This window comes from Stegastes partitus, unplaced genomic scaffold (genome assembly GCF_000690725.1).
Source record: "Stegastes partitus isolate 25-593 unplaced genomic scaffold, Stegastes_partitus-1.0.2 Scaffold909, whole genome shotgun sequence".
NCBI lineage: Eukaryota > Metazoa > Chordata > Actinopteri > Pomacentridae > Stegastes > Stegastes partitus.
The window spans coordinates 23,066-42,215 of NW_007578640.1; the positions used below are offsets into that span (position 1 = coordinate 23,066).

General features: G+C 39.2%; 2 protein-coding genes across 2 annotated transcripts in view; both read right to left on the reverse strand.

The window, feature by feature from the left end:
* The window catches only part of LOC103366111 (AF4/FMR2 family member 1-like), a 30,206-nt gene extending 22,934 nt beyond the window's left edge, over window positions 1-7,272 (reverse strand). Inside the window, exon 1 of the mRNA XM_008293749.1 lies at window positions 7,069-7,272. Coding sequence (XP_008291971.1) covers window positions 7,069-7,121 — 53 coding nt within the window. The 5' untranslated portion in view covers window positions 7,122-7,272. The remainder of the gene's footprint in view (window positions 1-7,068) is intronic.
* A 7,760-nt stretch (window positions 7,273-15,032) lies between these two features.
* LOC103366112 (nodal homolog 4-A-like) lies at window positions 15,033-18,456 on the reverse strand. The gene is made up of 5 exons (XM_008293750.1): window positions 18,341-18,456; window positions 17,634-17,791; window positions 17,399-17,491; window positions 16,846-16,976; window positions 15,033-16,038 (listed from the first exon to the last, which is right to left on the reverse strand). The coding sequence occupies exons 1-5, from the start codon at window positions 18,454-18,456 to the stop codon at window positions 15,895-15,897; spliced, it is 642 nt and encodes a 213-aa protein (XP_008291972.1). The 3' UTR covers window positions 15,033-15,894.
* Between the last annotated feature and the right edge of the window lie 694 nt (window positions 18,457-19,150).

The following is a 19,150-nucleotide window of genomic DNA, read 5'->3' on the forward strand; positions in this document are numbered from 1 at the left end:
AGCTTGTTTACTGTAATAAATTATATTGTAGAACAACAGGAGTTCTCATTGGATCGGGTCCAGCTTAACACTTTATATATATATATATATAAAAGAACTTAACACCTTTTTATGCATCTTTTCAGATTTCATAGTTTACTTCCCAAAATACAGTGTTGATCATCCCCTCACTGACAGCAGCCCCAGTGGGACGCTTCCATGGCAACAAGTGGAGCAGCAAATATTTGGGACTAAGCCAAACAGATGAGCACTCACTCATTAATGTAGGAGAGAGACTGGCCAAACTCCTCGGATAACACAAGCTGGCACTGCCCAGTCACAGGCCCTGCAAAACTTATACCCAGAGGCAAATAACATGGTGGGTGTGTATCAAAAAGCACACCATAGTGTTCCGAAGAATTTCGCTGATGATTGTACATAATGATAATGCAGCCAGTACAATCACCTCACGAAAATAATTACTATGGAAAAGACACCAGAGAACAATAAGGGGCTGAATAACTGATGAGATTAGAATGTAACCTGTCCAGAATTCACAATAATGGACCAATGTGTAATTATTAAATCATTAGTTAAATCTTCATGAACTCTGTATTTAATAGGAGTGCTCAACATTAAAGGTGAAGTTTGAAACCACAAGTGCAAGCTAGATTTTGAAAGCATGCAACTGAAAAAAAAAAACACGGCCTCCCTCCAGGGCTCCCTCCAAAGCTACTCCTTCAAAACACATGGAAGCACACTGCCTGAGACCACCAGCTGGAAAACTACTCTATGAGAGAGATGGTTGGTGTGGAGAGGAGACCGATGCATTAAACTGCCTCGACTCTATAAACACATCAATAGGTGACATTACCACATTTGAAAAACATCCACTTCAACGCCAGTAGGGACTAACATGGGATAAATACCATCAAACAACACTTATTCACAACCAGGCAGCAAACAGATACATGTAAACATACCCTAATGAAACTGGAGGAGACGAAGTCATTAAAGGCTGCAAAAATACACAAACGGATGCGACAGTACAAGTAGTTGTAGGTTTCGGTGGAACTGTAAAATGTGGCTACACTTTGTCATTCTTGTGCTATGTGCTCATTAGCTCTAGTAATGTGTCCAGTGATGTGCAATGAAGGCATGGGCACAGTGTGTGCAGGTGGGAAGGTACTAGTTAGACAAGTAGGCCATCCAGTCATGTGGACCAATACAATGACTGGACAGGATATATTCAGGCCTGTGACTGCCATGGACAACATATATCTTTGTCTTTTTAATTATCAGAGTACCTAATATAAGAATTGCTGTCAGGATGTGAGAAGACTTTAAATAAAAATAGTAATGTCATATTTGCATACTCCAGATTTAATTGCCTTGGAGCCATATCACCTCTTGTGATGAGTGCGGCTGGCTCTGTTGACAGCTTGAGACGCAAATTTCTGTCTTTAAAAAAAACCACCCTCTGTGTACAGTCTTCTACTATTCTAGGTGAAAGACAGCACTCTGACGATAACAATGTGCCATTCACAGAGGACTAAACATCAGAAACTGAGTGACTGAACAAGAGAGTGAATAGACAACCTGCTTCAATCACATAAAAACCCACAAGAAAGCAGTACAGATACTGAAACAGCCTCAGGAGGCAGAGTCACCCAACATTTTTGACTGAAGATCCTGTCAGACCTTGTCATTCCTGGGATACATCCAGTGAAACATCAAGGTTACTCATTTAAAAACACAGATGATTTATATGTTAAGAAGAAAAAAAAAAAGAAGACAGGAACCTTCATTAAAACTACTGACCCGCGCCGGTATAACCACTGTGACAGGGCTACTGGTCCAGCTCTCCGTTTCTAGGTTTGGTTCTACCTGCCTACAGGCCCCTGACCTAATAGGATTCTGTAGAACTGCTAAAGCTAGTGTTGAGGAAACTCGCCTAGAGTCTACCTGCCTTAATCCAGACGTCTACCCCGCTTCTTCTAATAGTTGACTCAACTACATAGCCTCAGTAGTCAAATCACTCTACTAGACACGCCTGTTAGTGGCAGCCTTCCTCTTAAATGGATCAAGCACTTGGTAAGTTGCTAAGTTAAAATTTAGAGGTTTGGCACAACTAACCCCAGGGATATGTTTAAAAATACTATTTTAGTCATGACTTAGAATAACCATTAAGAACCATTATAAAGATCTTATGTACACAACTGACTAACTTTTCACTACCATCAGTTACTTAATGAAATTTCAAACCAAATAAACTTTAAATACAGCTCTTGATTAATCATTCAAAATGCTCCAAAATATGATTAAACCAATTGATTCAGGATAAAATTATAGTCCTGAGCTTCTCTGAAATAGTAACCTAATAAGTAATTTGGGGAGAGGAAGAGCCAAACAGCCTGGCCTTGACTGGTTAACTCAGCCCTGCTCAGACCTGAGCCTGGAGGAGTCCTCTTCCAGTGATACAGCAACCCAGTACAGAGTCCTGATCCCCGGACAAAACCCTCCTGTCTCAAGGGGAGATGAGAAGTCCTGACTCTGATCAGATCTGCAGTTCTTTTGCATCCATTTGGGGAAGGAAAAGAATACTTCTTCATGCAGAACACAGAAAGGGGTTCTGCTGCTCCTCTTGAGTAGAATTTGCAGACCCACTGGGACTTCTTCAATCGGTGGCGGAGTGTTCAGTTCCAACGATGCCCCGTGAAGAACTCTGCAATCTCCATCGCAAGCAGTCTAGACAAGCAATCTCCACAAACTCCGTCTGAAGTCTCTTTGTCATGCCTTTTTAAACTGTATTCAACTCTCCTCCTCCACACGTTTACTGCTACCACACAGTTTTTATCCTTAGCAGATACACATTTCTAATAAGCGTTTCCTCTTTAGCCCATATACATGATACCTTTAGGATCTGAGTCATGTGTTTGGTAACAGCAAAGAGCAGTTTGGCAGCCACAGGATACATGCTGGTAAAAAGAGGAACCATCAACTGTTTCAGCAATGAGTTAATTCTACGTACATCCTGCGGACAGTGGCCTCATATGATATGTCCAGACATGAGCGGTTTTAGGGACACTAACCTTTCTTGCTCTCTTGACATTTTCACCCCTTCTCTCATCTTTAACTGTGCAGCTTTAATTCAATGGTTACACGAAATCACCTTTAATTCACTGCAATGTTAAAATAACCATTTCACATTTAAACAATCCCCAGATTACAGCATTTCTTATCATAGAGTCTTCTATATTGCTTATGCCGGGCCAGCGTTCTTTGTTAGTGGCTGCTTCAGGGATGTCAAACCTTGACTCCACTTGACAAAACACAACTCTAGTTCATTGTGTTATCCTCTCAAACACTTGCCTTGTTTTAAAACATTCCCTCATTTCAAGAGGCCATAACAGTTGATGCAGAACAACATCTATAGACCAAGCAGTAAAGTCAAGATGAAGTTCTTGCGAGTAGTAGTAAGCAAAATTATACTTTCAATTTTGTTGAATGGTTAAGTTTATTGCATCGGAGCTGCAATGATTAACTCATCAGTCATCTATAAATCAATCACCAACTTTGATAATTCATTATCAAAAGATAAGGAGTCTAATTTCTCTAAATTCAGCTTCTTAAAGTTTTATGTTTTCAGGTTTCTTTCCTCCTCTATGACAGTAAACTGTAAATCTTTGGTTTATGGACAAAACAAGACATGGAAAAACATTATTTTATGCTTTTTTCAAAATTTTATGACATTTTAGAGACCAAATAATTGATTAATTAATCAAGAAATTAATCAAGAGATTAAACAACAATGAAAAAGAAATATTGGTTTGCAGCTCCACCATGCATACACTACAAACAACTGCTAAATAACTTATCATTTGAACAAAGGAAAACCGAAAGCACTACTTGGTTTCAAAATAACTTAGGAGCTCCTTTTGTGTCAGTGGGCCTCATTCAGGCTACGTGAGTTCAAGCTAAATTCACAAGCCAGGGTTTTGCAACTTTCAAAGTGTAACAAAACTGACAGCCAGAACATCCTTGACAAACAAATTATTTTTAAAAGGACTATGCTGTTTAAGATGATCGAATAAATATTAAAGTATTACAGAGAGCAGGTGAAGGAATAATCCTAGTTCAGCATCTCCTCTAATGACATGACACCTGAGGGGCCACGAGAGACAGAAAAAAACCTGCAAGCAAGTGAGAAAATAAGCTACGCAGTCTAGGATTTATCAGGATGCTTTACTTTTTTTTAAATCTTCACAAATTCAGTGCTATGACGAGCTGTGTTGTTTTGTTGTTTCAAGCGAATATTGCTGCTTCCACAACAGCAGGGACATGCTAAGAGCCAACAATTAAATGAAGCAGCGCTGAAGCAATTAATCAGATAATTTAACTTGTTCGTCAGGCAAAAATCAGTGTTAAATGTGGGTACTGGAGACCCTTCTGTTTTTATACTGTGTTAGACTGCTGGTTAGACAAACCAAGGACTCTAAGAACATCTCTTTCACTCTTTTTTGCACTTTTGGTATTTTATACTGATTTATTGATTAGAATGTGAATTGAAAAAAAAAACTAAATAGGATTAATTAGCATTACTCAGCCTTTATGTGAAACTGGCAAATGCAACAGTAAAATTATAATGCAGCTGAATGATGGTCTGATGCTGAATGGACACTTTACATCAGCATCAAAAGTACTGTGACCATGTTGACTGGGACGTCTCCTGTTTAAATCCACTGAAACGAATTATGTGAGCTGGTTCTTCTTCTCACAACTACACATTTGTGTGAGTTTCCCAAACATTTGAGGTATTTTATACATAAACAATTATTCAAGACAATAGTCAACAGATTAATTGAGAATGAAAATATCCCTTAATTAAAAAAATATTTTATATTGGTTACTGAGCGTAAAAACAATTGCAATTAAGGATGCACGATATATCAGCGACCACATTGGTATCGGCTGATATATCGTATCGGTTCGTTTGATATTGCTGCTATTTCCCAGATGTTTTTACTTCAATGGTCCTGGACTTGAACGTTAAATATGTTTTACTTTTGTTACGTAATAAAGAAGACTATGTGGTCTAACTTGGTATTGGCTTCTTTTGATTGGTTTTCACGTTCTCACAGTGCTTACTTATATTCATTTTTTGAATAAAAATTGAATGTCGACATCAATAACATCGGTTATTGGCCATATCAGAAATCTTCGGATATCGGTATCAGTCAGAAATTTTAATATTGTGTATCACTAGTTGCAACATATATCTGAAAACTTGAGGTGGCAGTAGGGGCAAACAGAATTCTAAGGATTCTACTTGATTCCCAGTATCAAATTTCTGTTTGACTACAACTTGTATTCTTCATGTACAAACTCTCTGCAGGGAAAAACCATGTAGTGGCCATATTCTGGCAGTGACAGTGATAGGAGACAGAATTTGTATTGAGAAAAGACTTTAAAAAGAAAAAAAGACTGTGAATCTGCAGTTTATTTTGATTATATAAAAATATGAAATGAAATCCATGAACAACAATCCCAACTGACTCATTATCAATATTGAAGTTTTTCTTTTTTTCCAACGTAAGAGACTTTTTAATTGGCATACAAAATACTCATGGGACATTTTATTCTGTGTGTCAGTTGTATATTTATGGTAGATTCCCTTTAGACTTTAAGAAGAGCTGCAACAAACAATCATTCCCATTACCAAATGATCTGTTGATTATTTGTTTGGTCTGTAAAATGTCAGAAAATTATGACATCTTCAAATGTCATGTTTCTTCCACAACCCAAAGATATTCACTTTACTAGAGGAGTATATTCACTTTCATAGAGGAGGAAAGATACAAGAAAGCTGTTTACATTTAAGAACCTGGAATCAGATAATTAAGACACTGTTTTCTTACAAATTTGCTCAACCTGATGAACTTATTAGTTGATTGTGAATATAATCGCTGACAACTAATGGATTAATGGGTGTAGTTCTACTACTGAGCTCAAGGAGAAATCCAATACCAAGGAGCAAAGTCATTATAAAGGCAGCATCCTGCTCCTTACTGACACATTTCTGGGGTTCCCCTTTGGAATACACGTTTGCCATTGCACAATTTCTCCATAGGGAAAAATCATGTATTGGTCATAGTCTGACAATGAAGGTGACACGAGACTGTATGCATGTGCAAAGAAATGAAAAGACAGAATGAATATGAATCTGCAAATTATTCTGCTCATACTGTTATATGTAATGAAATGCATGAGCAACAAACCCAACCCCCTCTTTATCAACAGTCTACTTTTATTCCAGTACAAGACACTTTTTTTTTAGCTGGGCTGCAGAACAGGATCTTTAATACTATCAGTCATCTGCATCTTTACAGTCTAAATAAAACAAGTAACCGCCCTTTAACCTTACAGCCTGCAAGGAAGTCGAGCCTATTGTAAAATATTCGTAAACAGAAAACTGTCAGTGTGAATACTATTTAGTTTAAGCTCTTCTGCTGGGATTGTGACAGTAATATTCTGATGTTACTGAGTGTTTTTTCCTCCGTCGCCATATTTCAGCTTTGGGGCGATTTGAAAGAAACATAGTTAAATCAAAGTAACACAGACAGCAGCTCCGCTTCTCTCCAACTAAACACAAGTTTGACAAACATGACGCCTAATGTTTGGTAATGTGTGTGTTAGTAGAGGACACATTTGCTAAAAAACGGAACATGTGAGCCACAGTTTATATATAAAATAAAGATATGTGATAGGAGCACCGCCGCCAGTGACCAGCTGGTAGAAATCACACCAGCCTGCCGCTTCCAGCTGATTCCACCTCTTCCTCGAACTGCTTATCGAGCTAAAAACCCCTTCAGTCAGTTTGACATCAACCACTGAACAATTACAAACACAAACACGCCTTCTAATAATACTTCCACATAGTTTGGAGGTAAAACTTTTTTTTGTTTTTTAACTCCGTGTCTGCAACGCTGCCACCGAGCTCCGTGTCCAGCTAATCACCTCGGTTCAACGGTCGGGCTGAGCAGCTAGCGCCCCGCTGCTAGCAGCTAGCCGCGGCTTGTGTCTGCCTACCTCGGCTGAGATGCCATGGTGCGCCCCTCACGACAACCAAAGTTGGCTGTCATGCGTTTCTCGCAGTCCTCGCCGAGGTGTCCCTCCTCGCTCGGTCACATTGTTTACCGGTGGAGGAGGCTTGTTAGTTTGGAGGACTGTCAGGCCGCCGTTGTTTGATAGTTGTCTGCTAACCGTGCGTGTTTAGGTTGTCCACTCCGTCTGCCTACTGGATTGTTCTACTCCGCTCAGCCGTCCGGGGACCAAGCTCGGCTTTATACACTCTAATTCGTCAAAAAAGATTTCTAAAGCAGTCGTGTTACTGTTTTGAGTGTAAACGCAAGCTAAATACAACGAACGAGTCCATCATGAGCTACATAATTTACAGTTTTTTGTTCTTCACTACAGTTTGCGCAAAGTTTGCACTGGTACCCCTGTGAGACAGACATGGTACAGCCACCTGTGTTTATATGTTTCACCACATGATGTTATGAAGTTCTCAACTTAATGTGGCTCTGGAGGCCCAAAATAAGGAGGGTTTGAGTGAAAAGGTGTAAAAGTACAAATCTTTTTTTATTTTTTAAACTAAATAAACAATTTACTACCTTTTCCTTAGCAATCATTAGTTTAATATTTAAATCATTGTATCCCACTCCCTGCTCATCCTGTCTTCTGCAGAAAAACTAAGCTTTAATGTACAGACAGGTGACAAATTGAAGGCAAAACCAACATAAAGTGTCTTCACAGGATTAAAAAAAAAGGGGGGCTTCAGTGTGCCTTGATGTTGCTCAAACAAATCTCTGGAACTCTACTGGAGGAATGCAACACCATTTTTTTTCTGAAGAATCAAATATTTTTAGTAGGGATGCACGATATATTGGTAACCACAATGGTAACGGCCGATATTAGTGGTTTTTCTGATACATCGGTATCGGCCCGATAAACAAATTGAGCCGATGTAATAAAAAAAAAGATGATTATCTAACATTATCACCTTTGTCTCTACATTTGATATTGCTGCTATTTCACAGATGTTTTTATTTAAATGGTCCTGGACTTAAAAATAAAATATGTTAAAATATGTTGTACTTCTGTTACGTAGTAAAGAAGTCAATGTGGTCTAATTTGGCACTTATACTAATTTTTCGGTGTGAGCATAAATTTAATAGCGACATCAGTAATATCGGTTATTGGCAATATCAGAAGTCTTAATATCAGTATCGGCCAGAAATTTTAATAATGCATCACTCATATTTAGTGTTTTAATGATGAAAAGGCAGTGTACTGTCAATGCAAAAAATCTAGGTGTTCAATCAGGTGACTCCAAAGGCCGTAGTATAATCATAGTGATTAGTCTGTATTTACAAAGCACTGATAAAACAGAAACACAAAGCAGTAAAAAGAAAACAGCAAAGTCATAAAACCATCAGATATTAAAAGACAGATAAAAACAAAACAATGTCAGTGTTGGAAAATCCAAAAATGTGACTGAAAGAAATAAAAGACAAAATAAAAAGATAAAAGTAAAATCACGAGGATGTTTTAAGAAGAAAGTCAGAGGAGATCACTGACTCTGCCGACCAGATTTCATCCTGCAGATCTTTCCAGAGCTTCATGGTCCCCGACTGCATTCAGTCCCCTTTGGTTTTCAGTCAGGACCATGAACAGACAGAAGACCCCTACCAGAGGAGCTCAAAGGTCAGAGATACTGCTAGAAGAGAGGCCTTAAAGTTAATCAGTAAAATCTTCTAATCTATTCCACAATGCACTGAGAGTGTAAAGAGGCTGAAACAGGAGTGATGTGTTAACAGCTCTTGGTTCTGGCTAAAAGGCTGCCAGCTGAGCTCTGTACAGTCTGGAGTCAATTACCGGCCCTTTCAGGACAGAGGTGTTCAATCACAGGTTAAAGGTGATCACTCAGATGAACTTTACATTCATTTGCATTCACAATTGCCTCTAAGGGGTTGAATGGGCCCAAAGATTAAACATTTTTATGGTAATTTGTCTCCTGTCTATCTGTAAAGTAGAGATAGGATGCTTTATTAAACACACTGTCTACATTCAATAATAACTACGATGCACCACTAACAAATATGCACGTAGCAGGGAAAGAGTTCACAGGTGAATCAAACATGAATCAGGAAACATCATGTAGAACAGATGACAGCAGGGTTGCATGTGTGGAAGAAGCAGAAAGCACCTATAAAAATCGAATACCAACACAAAATAATATCCATGTTTTAAACCTTATGTGGCACCTTTTCATGCTCGTCTCTTCGCAAACTCTTAGAAAACAGGACTTACAGAACAGGAAGAGATTTACTCTCCCGCCCAGAATCACAAAATGTGAACTGTAGGTTTCAGAGCTTTTTGATATATGCAGGTAAAGTGAATCAGAGATGAAGAACCAAGCAGCATGTGTCGCTGTTCTGAGAGAGTGGACACAGACAGGTGCGTATTTTAATACAGGCCTGAGCACAGCCAGCTAAAGCTCTGTTATCGGACACCAACCCCGTGTGCTTGTGTTGTGTTGCTGCTGGTCAGCTGCCAACAGAGCACAGCAACAACATCTTCCTTCATGTAGGGCTTTGATGTTGTAGACATGTGCCAACGTAAAGATGGTACAGCACCAGAGTCAAGCTAAGCGGGTTCCTATGTGATTATAACACCAAAAGACAATGGCAATATTTCTAAAATGTTCTTTTAAATCCAAGCATTTGTAAAAAAAAAAAATAAAAAAAAAATTTGGAAAGACTACTGTAGGTTAAATGATAGGATCCAGGACAGTGGTGAGGTGTCTATATGGGCACTGAAGCAGGTTTTTCCTGCTGTAATCATTCCACTCGTTGAACACTGATCATTAAAACGCTCTTTCAGTAAACTGCATGTGATTAGGAATTAAAACCACTGCCTGTTTATCAGTAAAGACGAGGTTTCAGCAGATCAGATCAGTCAAATGAGGTGAATATCTTTCAAAGTTAACATTTTAAATCTTTGCTGTTGTCCTTCCGCTGCAGCTCAGCAGGGAAACACAGAGAAGAAATGTTACACTAAAAGACGGTAACATCGATTTGACTTTGATTTGACTCATGCAAATGATGTAAGCCTCGTTTTATGTTCAGATAAACTGTGCAGTTCACTTGAACATACAGTGGGAAGGGATTTTTAGAACGCCATCATGAACAGGAGCTGGAAAATCATTTTAAATAGTTTATTTTTGATCTGAAATGTGGACTTGTTTTTACTTTATACTTACTCGAGGCTGCCATTAAGACTAAAAATGCTTGTGTCTGCTAAAAGATGTAAAAATATATCCCAGATTACAGCTGTTTAAACTTCACTATATTTTAAAACTGTAATAAATTTAGATTCAGACGGTTTATTTTATCAACACATGGCAGTGTAGTGCAGTGATAGTGTTCAGTCTGAGCTTCCACTGATGGCAGTTATTGATCAAAGACACACAACATTTTGATTTGCATTTGTGACTTACTGACGAACACAACTTTCCATCTGAGGTTTTGCATTGCAGATTTGCTTTCATTTCACTTTCTGTATATTTATTTTACCTGCCGATTACAGTTTACATCCCCCCCTCGGCTGATGCTGCTGCAGCCTGTAAGCTCGTCCATAGTTCCAGCTGCAAACATCACACCCTCAGTCTCTGATCGTCATCTCAGGAGACTTCAATCATACATCGCTCTCTACCACTCTCCTATTCTATTCTATTCTATTCTCTTGTACACATGCTATTTATTCGTTAGGCACTATTTCTTAGCATCCACTTTACACACTTATACACTTTGCATTCTTATTTGATTTCTACTTAATTACTTACCTTTCTGTAATCATGTATATTTCTCTAACCTTTGTTTATTGTACTTTGGCATTTTATTTTATATAGTCTTATCTTAGCTTAAACAATACTAGTTTGTCACAAGCCTGCCATCTGGTGGTTGGATGTTAGAAACACTTAAACATAGTCCTCTATAGTTTAGACAGTAGGTGGCACTGTATTGTTTCTTATGTAGTAACGGCATGAATAGAACAGACAGTCAGTGACAGGGGATAAAATGAGGAAAACTTAAATTTGATATTACTGTTGAGATGCTACACATGTTTGAAAAAACTACACATGTAAGTATGCATACATGTGTGATTGTATGCAGGATGCATACATGCAGGATNACTATATTTTAAAACTGTAATAAATATAGTTTCAAAAGGTTTATTTTATCAACACATAGCAGTGTACTGCAGGGATAGTGTTCAGTCTGAGCTTCCACTGATGGCAGTTATTGATCAAAGACACACAACATTTTGATTTGCATTTGTGACTTACTGACGAACACAACTTTCCATCTGAGGTTTTGCATTGCAGATTTGCTTTCATTTCACTTTCTTATATTTATTTTACCTGCCGAGGGAGTTTTCGCATGTCCTGGCGATTACAGTTTACATCCCCCCCTCGGCTGATGCTGCTGCAGCCTGCAAGCTCGTCCATAGATCCAGCTGCATACATCACACCCTAAGTCTCTGATCGTCATCTCAGGAGACTTTAATCATACATCGCTCTCCACCCTCTCCCCACATTCTGCCAGCATGTGGACTTGGACCTGTTGTGTGCAGACACCGGGATGCATATTACTTAATTATTGTTGTTTTCTTGTACTTTCTATATTTTTGGATGCTCTGTGGCGTGTACATTTCCCAGGTCTGGGATAAATAAAGTATATTCTATTCTATTCTATTCTAGCTTTCTGTCATCGTATATATTTCTCTAACCTTTGTTTATTGTACTTTGGCATTTTAGTTTATATTGTCCTATCTTATATTAAACAACACTAGGTTGTCACAAGCCTGCCATCCGGTGGTTGGATGGTAAAAACACTTAAACATAGTTCTCTACAGTTTAGACAGTAGGTGGCACTGTATTGTTTCTTATGTAGTAACGGCATGAATAGAACAGACAGTCAGTGACAGGGGATAAAATGAGGAAAACTTAAATTTGATATTACTGTTGAGATGCTACACATGTTTGAAAAAACTACACATGTAAGTATGCATACATGTGTGATTGTATGCAGGATGCATACATGCAGGATGCTCACTCTCCAAACAGTGTAGTGCAATGTTAGTGGTATTGAAAGAGATTCGTCCAAACTCAGTGGTTTCGCCCAATTTGCAAATTTCCTAACAAGTTTAAATATAAAGGTTAAGACCCTACAGTGTCATTTATTATGTAAGTTTACCTGACTAGTGTCAATTTCTTTTTTAAATTAGTCAATTAGCCTTCAAGCACAATAAACACAGGGCTATTAAAGGAAAATAAAATGTTTTAATATTACCATAAACACGTATAACCATCAACATCACAACATTAACATCAGAACATTCGTCATTTCACTGAGAACTTTTCCGTCATACTTGCTGCCTGTCAGTAAATCCTGCAGAGCAAATGCAAAGTGTCCGCTTTCTGCTCAAATGTCATCAAAGACACTCATAACTACAACAAGCTGTACCTCATATAAAACAAAATAACATCTCAATAACAAAAGATGCTGACAAGAAGAAGTATACATACTGTTCAAAAGATCCCCATCAGTACCTAACTTGGTATGTTTATGATTACAGTTGGTATCATACGTGAGGAAAGTGCCTTCTAGTATTTAGTTTGGCTAAAGCATGAAAATGTGCGTAGATGTTTCAAGCGTAACAGATGATTGTACAAAGTGAATAAAATGTCCTTTGTCATTGTCTGCTCACTCAGGTAATATGAGAGTCAAGAGAGGTAAAGATAAAATCCAAATGAGTTAAATGAATGCACATAAATGACAGAACTCTTTCTTTTCTGACCTTGAGGGTTACATGATGGTAATAATACCAGCAGGACCATCCATAAGTATGTATTAAATAAGGCATGTTAAATCAGCCACATTGCTTACACTGCATTTATTCAAATGCTGTACTTAAGTCCAAAATGACAGTTCATGTGCATGAATATTTCCACTTTAGAATTTTTTTTAAAACTTCTGTTCCACTACAGGAAACACAAAAGTTGTGTATTTTACTCCACTCCATTAATACTAAATCAATTAATTTACAAATCAAGCCTTTTTTAAATACATACTATATGGAAAACTTATTAAACATGATGCTTTTTGTAAATTAAACTTCTTGGGATTATATTTAAAAAGTTTTTTTTGGTCAATTTTCAAGTGAGAATGCCCAAACATGATTCACTCTAGCTTTAAACTACTGGACAAAAGTATCGTGGAGATTTACACTGACCTTAGGATATTTATCTCTATTAATAAAAACCTGTTAATTAAAAATAAAACAAAATCCACAATGATAATCATCATTAGTTGGACCTTAAAATAAAATTGTGAAGCTCCACCTCACCTAACTGCAACAATAAAATGCCACATTACAACATGAGTAATACTAATCTAAACATCTTATATCTGTATAAGAACCAGCTGTGCCATTATTCTGCATTTAGTACTTTAGCTTTAAATACCTTTCAGTATATTTCCCTGATTGCATTTATATAGTTTTACTTGTGTAATATTTCAATACAGGATGTATTGGTGCTTTTTCTTATATCCACTGCTGACACTTTATCCGTCACCTTGCTGGTTGGACTGGTTTGGATTTCTCTGCCAGAATGTGACCAGATAGGGAGGACATTTGAGCAGCTTGTCCCCCAGGACGTCCTCTTGGGTGACAACCTGTATGCAGAGCGACCTCCCTGCGTTCTGCGTGCCGAAGTGCTGCGTGACGTCGTAACGGAGGCCGCAGCTCTCTGCGATTGTGGTCGGGCTGTCGTGTACGTGCAGTGTGCTGGCGGTGGGGACGGTGGCTTTGACTTCCAGCTGCTCATGTCCAACCGTAGATACCTCCACAGGCAGCACCGCGAAGGCTTGCAGGAAGCTCTCTCCAATGTTGCACTTGAGCTCAGTGGACCAGCAGTATTCCCCGTGTTCTCCTGCCAAGAGAAACTAGTTCATGAAGGCCTACACACAGCAGATGCATTTAATAAAACAGGTCTTAGGCAGTCAGAGAGTGATGGACTGAACTGAACTGTCCTCATGATGCCTCAGCATTTAGCCCAGGTGTTATTTTTAGAACTCAGCTCGAGATTGAATTTTGCAGAAAACCCTCCTAGAGTTAAAAGCGTCACTTTGTGGCTCCTTACCTTCTGTAGAGTCTTTAAGTCGTATATTGTGATTGTCCTGAAGTAGCAGTTTTCTGATGTACGTCATCCCGGTGCACTCCATTAAACAGTCCGATGGTTGTGTCACCCTGCTGGGGTTGGGCTGCGGCTTCAGCAGCGTTTCCTTCTCCGAACACTCAACTGCCCCTACGGCTAGTACAAGTGGGCACAGTATGCCAAAAGACACCCATAACCTGATATATGGTGACATTCTGTCCAGTGGTACCGAAAAATAAAACTGCTGGCAAAGTCCAGTTACAGGCCCAGATCTTTATAAATCACAAGTAAAGACTCCACTGCAGCCAGAAGAAGATTTATCCAGACCACAAATGCTTGCACAGCGACTACAAATGTTGAAGGCTGCTCCAAAGTGCGCAACATGCTGCTATTTCCTTTCACCGGCAGCTGTTATTTTTTTAGATTACAGTGCCAAAATTTCTTCATCTGCTATTTCCCTCCCTCTAGACTTACCATGAAACCATCTGGTAGGCAGGAACCCACGAAAGGCTGGCATAAGAAACCTTCAATGTTATTTTAAATAAGCTTGTGGAATAGTTAAAAGTCTTTTTCAATCATCTTTATTCAAATAATTGAGAGAAAGAAATCAGTAAATTGCTACAAATGATTAAGCAGTAGTGTCATGAGCACAATAAAACATTTTGCATTTGATCAAAATGTAATACATTTGTGAGAAATACTTGAAAAAAGTATATGTTGAGGTAACTTTGGGAAATAAGTGAAATAATAAACAAAAACGTGTTGAGGGAATTAAAAATTCACAAATGAGAACTGTCACCGATTCTGAGACATACAAGAAAACACAAGAACTCTTCTGTGATAAACGCACATAAAATCACTCAGATTATAGTTTGTAAATCAAGATAAATGTTTTGTACTCATACAGAGAAGGAAAAAAAAAAAAAAAGAGCAGAGTCAGTGGAGACCAGTGGAAGTTCATGGAAAGTCACAGCAGCGATATCCAGGAGAAAATGATACTAAGGTTTTAGGTTCTGGGCGTTTCTCTCATTGCTCTTCCCACATAAACCTTTTCACCCGCAAACAGCAAGCCTTTACAAAATTTACAACCTCAGTTCATTGACCGTAGTTTGACTGCTGAGAACAAATCAAATTCTTTTCCATAAGAGGACAAAGTTATTTCAAATGTCAAGAGAAAAGACAACTGGCTTGTGAGAGGATTTGGCTCTGGTCAGTCTCACATTTTTTGGAGGAGAACGCTAAGTAGCAGCTATAAATAGTGCTCCCCATGCATGAGATTTATTTAAAGTCCGCTGTCAGCTGCACTTAGTTCTTTCAAGCACTCGGTGCCCAGAGAAATTAGATTACCAGTAGTTGGAGAGCAATAATGTGTGATTACTGTCATATCAGTTTTTACCACCTAAACAATAAGCTCAACAAAATTTGTATTGATACAACAGAGTAGCAGGAATGCAAAACTGAGTTCTTGGGGAGACTTTGGTTCCCACGATCAGTGCTGAAGATAGTAAGAATTTAGGATAGATCTACAAAAGCAGCATAGGTGGTTGTATGAGAAGAAAGGCCTGCATATATTGATCACTTCTTGATGCATGCGGCTCATTTCACATATTCAGGCCTGCAAAAACCAAACTCTACGCTGGTTGCTGGACGCCGCCGAGTTCACAGCCGCAGCTGCGAGTCAGCTGCACGGAGGAAATGAAGGTGGTGCTGGATTCATCCATGTAGACGACGGGCACCATCTCCTGGGAGGTGGGCTGACAGCATGGCACCTGGTCCTGGAGAGAGACGAAGAGCGCAGGAGTCAGACAAAGAAAAGCTCCGAGACGAGTGAATTTCAGAGTCAAACTGATGAAAACATATACAAGGAAGATAAAAGAAAATGCAAACAACTGGCTGATGCTGGAGTAGACAGAAAAGTTAATCAAATTTTATATTAACCAAGGCCAACAAGAACAAAAACGAATCTTTTCAAAACTTTATTTAGAACGATGGAGGTTTTCATGTAATTTATTTTACAAGATTGCATAAACTCACTAACTTATTAACTCACTAATGACATCAACATATGCTTCAGATAAACTGGGAGCTCCTCCATAGACCAGATTCTAAAATTCAAAATGATATATTTCGCTACACACATTCATTCTTAGTTATACCATTTTCCGTGTTCATAATTACATTCCTGCTGCTGCTCAGCGTTCTGGTTGACCAGCTTTGTGCGATGCCTCGGCTTGTGTTTGGCAAAGTACATTTATGTTGGCAGGGAAGCAGAAGAAAACAGACTTATCTACTGGCAGCTGTTTCACCTCCAGAACACACCAAGGGGAGCTTTACTTTGTGCTGTTTGTTGTGAAACTCAGGCAAAGCGGTGGGACGTAACTCAGCACACAGACTAAAGCATGGTACTTACATACATGAGTATTTCTATTTTGTGAAGTTTTATTGCTTTTCTTCTCTACAGTTGTGCAAAAAAAAAAATTGTGCAGATTTCCTTCCTAACCTAGATGTTTTTGAATTTAGAAATTAAGCACAATATCTATATTATACACAGGAGACCTCTTTCCACTGTTGGAGTATTTTACCTGTGAGTTGGCATCTTGGACGTTGGACTGGGATGATGGACACTGCACAGTGTTCATGTCAGAGTTGCAGAGTGCACACTGAACAATGGTGAGGCTCTGAGGATGGATCACCCAGCGGTCCCAGCCCAGATCTGACAAATCAAAGAACAGATTACTACACTGTTGCCCATAAAGTTGGAATAAAATATTTTATTGCCTCTTCTCATGAAATGATTGTGACAATGCGATTTATTCTTGATCAATAAAGTGTATGTCTTCTTAAAACTTTACTAATATCACAATATACATACAATACATATCACAGTAAACATTTAACCAATGTGTTAAGACATCGTGGCATAATATGGCCACCAGCTGGTTGATGGTGTTAACGGGCAGGACGTCCCACTCCTTGGTCAGATCACAAAGTCAGAATTCGTTTCACCTGCTAACTGGGACTCAGTATGTAATCATTGCACCTGGTCAGAAGTGATTACTGATGCATGTAAATAGAAATAAAAAGAGGAATGTGTTAGATTCCTCTCCTCCTCCTCCCCCTCACATTGTTGCATACCTTTCATGAAGACCTCGGAGGCTGTGGAGCAACACTTCAGGCTCGCACTGTTTGTACTGTCAGGTGACACAGAGTAGCCATCGGCTGCTGGAACTGGAAGTACATGGAAAAGGCCACTGTTAACCTGTTTTTGTTTTTGTTTTTTTGTCTTTGGTTGACTGTCACTAAGGATTACATTCAGAATGGAAACATGTGGGATCTACAGTTGTTTCTTTATATTCTGGATTCCACTTACTGATGGTGTGTGTGGCTCTGTGTGAAACGGCGGCGAAGGTTCTCCTCCACTGCTCTCTGACGCTGTCCAGCACATCGACAGGCAGCTGTGGCTCAGTCTGCATGTTGAGGGCTGCGAGGAGCATCTTCCTGATGGACTGCAGTGACTCTCCCTGGCACCTGAACGTCACACACAGCATTGCATTGAAATATAATAATCATAAACGATTCTGCAGAAGTTGCCCAGAACAACCAAACATTTCACATCATAGGTGACATTGAAGGCCAAAAAAAAAACAAAACAATAAAGCATATTAAGTACTTTGTGTCCCACATGCTGGTCATTCACACCCTCAATAACCTCACTGAACTGTGGAAGCACTTGGCTGGATCTAGTGAGAGAAGTCTTGTCTTGTTGAGTGATTAACTGCTCAAGCTTGGAAGGAACAGTGTGTCCTATTTCTATCTCTGCCTATTCTTCTAACAAAACCTTCCAGGCAACATGAAACTCAATCACACTCTGGATCTAGCATTTAACCCATGGGGCCTCCCCGCACATGCATAAACACAGATATCTAAATATTTAACATGAGAAGCATTTATTATAGTTTAAAATGTCAATAAAGATGGTTTTTAAAATAAATGTCACAACTGAGAAAACATTGCATAAAAAGGTGACAATCTGCCCACAAAGACTTGTTTGTAGCACAAAAAGGTTTTTTTACTGACCTGTGATGGGAAACAGAAGAATCAGCAGAAGCTGCAGGTTCTTCCTCGACTGGATGCAACACAAAAGCCGCGGCCAGCGTGGAGCCCAGGAGCATCGTCATGAACGCAAACGACATGGTGGATGAGCGAGATGGTCAATCTACAGATGAACTGCTTTGGTGTCAGACTGGCGGCGAGTGACGGTTGCTCCTGTACGTCTGGTTGGAAGAGATGGGAGTGACAAGGCAGGGGTGCTGCACTAGGTATTGTTGGTCGGGGCCTGGGAACCTGGATTTTTATCTTCTTGTACCCCAACGTGGCCTTGAGATATTTAACATTGTTGTCTTGTCCCCTGAACTGTGTGAAAGAGTACAAAGAGGATGATCCAGCACAGAGAGAGAGAGAGAGAGAGAGAGAGAGAGAGTGGAGGCAAACATTCAGGAATGAGAGGAGGGGGCGAGACAATAATGAAGCATATAGATTCACCATGTAGTCATGTTGCAATACGTATGTCTGCACACAGCACTTGTGAAACCCAGGATGAAGGATGAAGCTCCTGGTGTTTCGTTTTTCACAGCACCGTTAGTTTGAATGTATTTATATGTTTATTACTTAAAGGTGGTGCAGGCGTAGCTAACCTAACGATAACAAGTGTGTGATCTGTAGGAACTTGTTCTGATTCTTTGCTTTTTCCCCCCCAAAAAATTCAACCAACATCTTTGGACACCTTGGAATCTCAGCAAGAATTTAAACTAAAGCTGTGTTGGTTTGAGCAGTGACCTACTAACAAAACCCAACCCAATGATGGAATGTAACCAAGCACATTTTCTC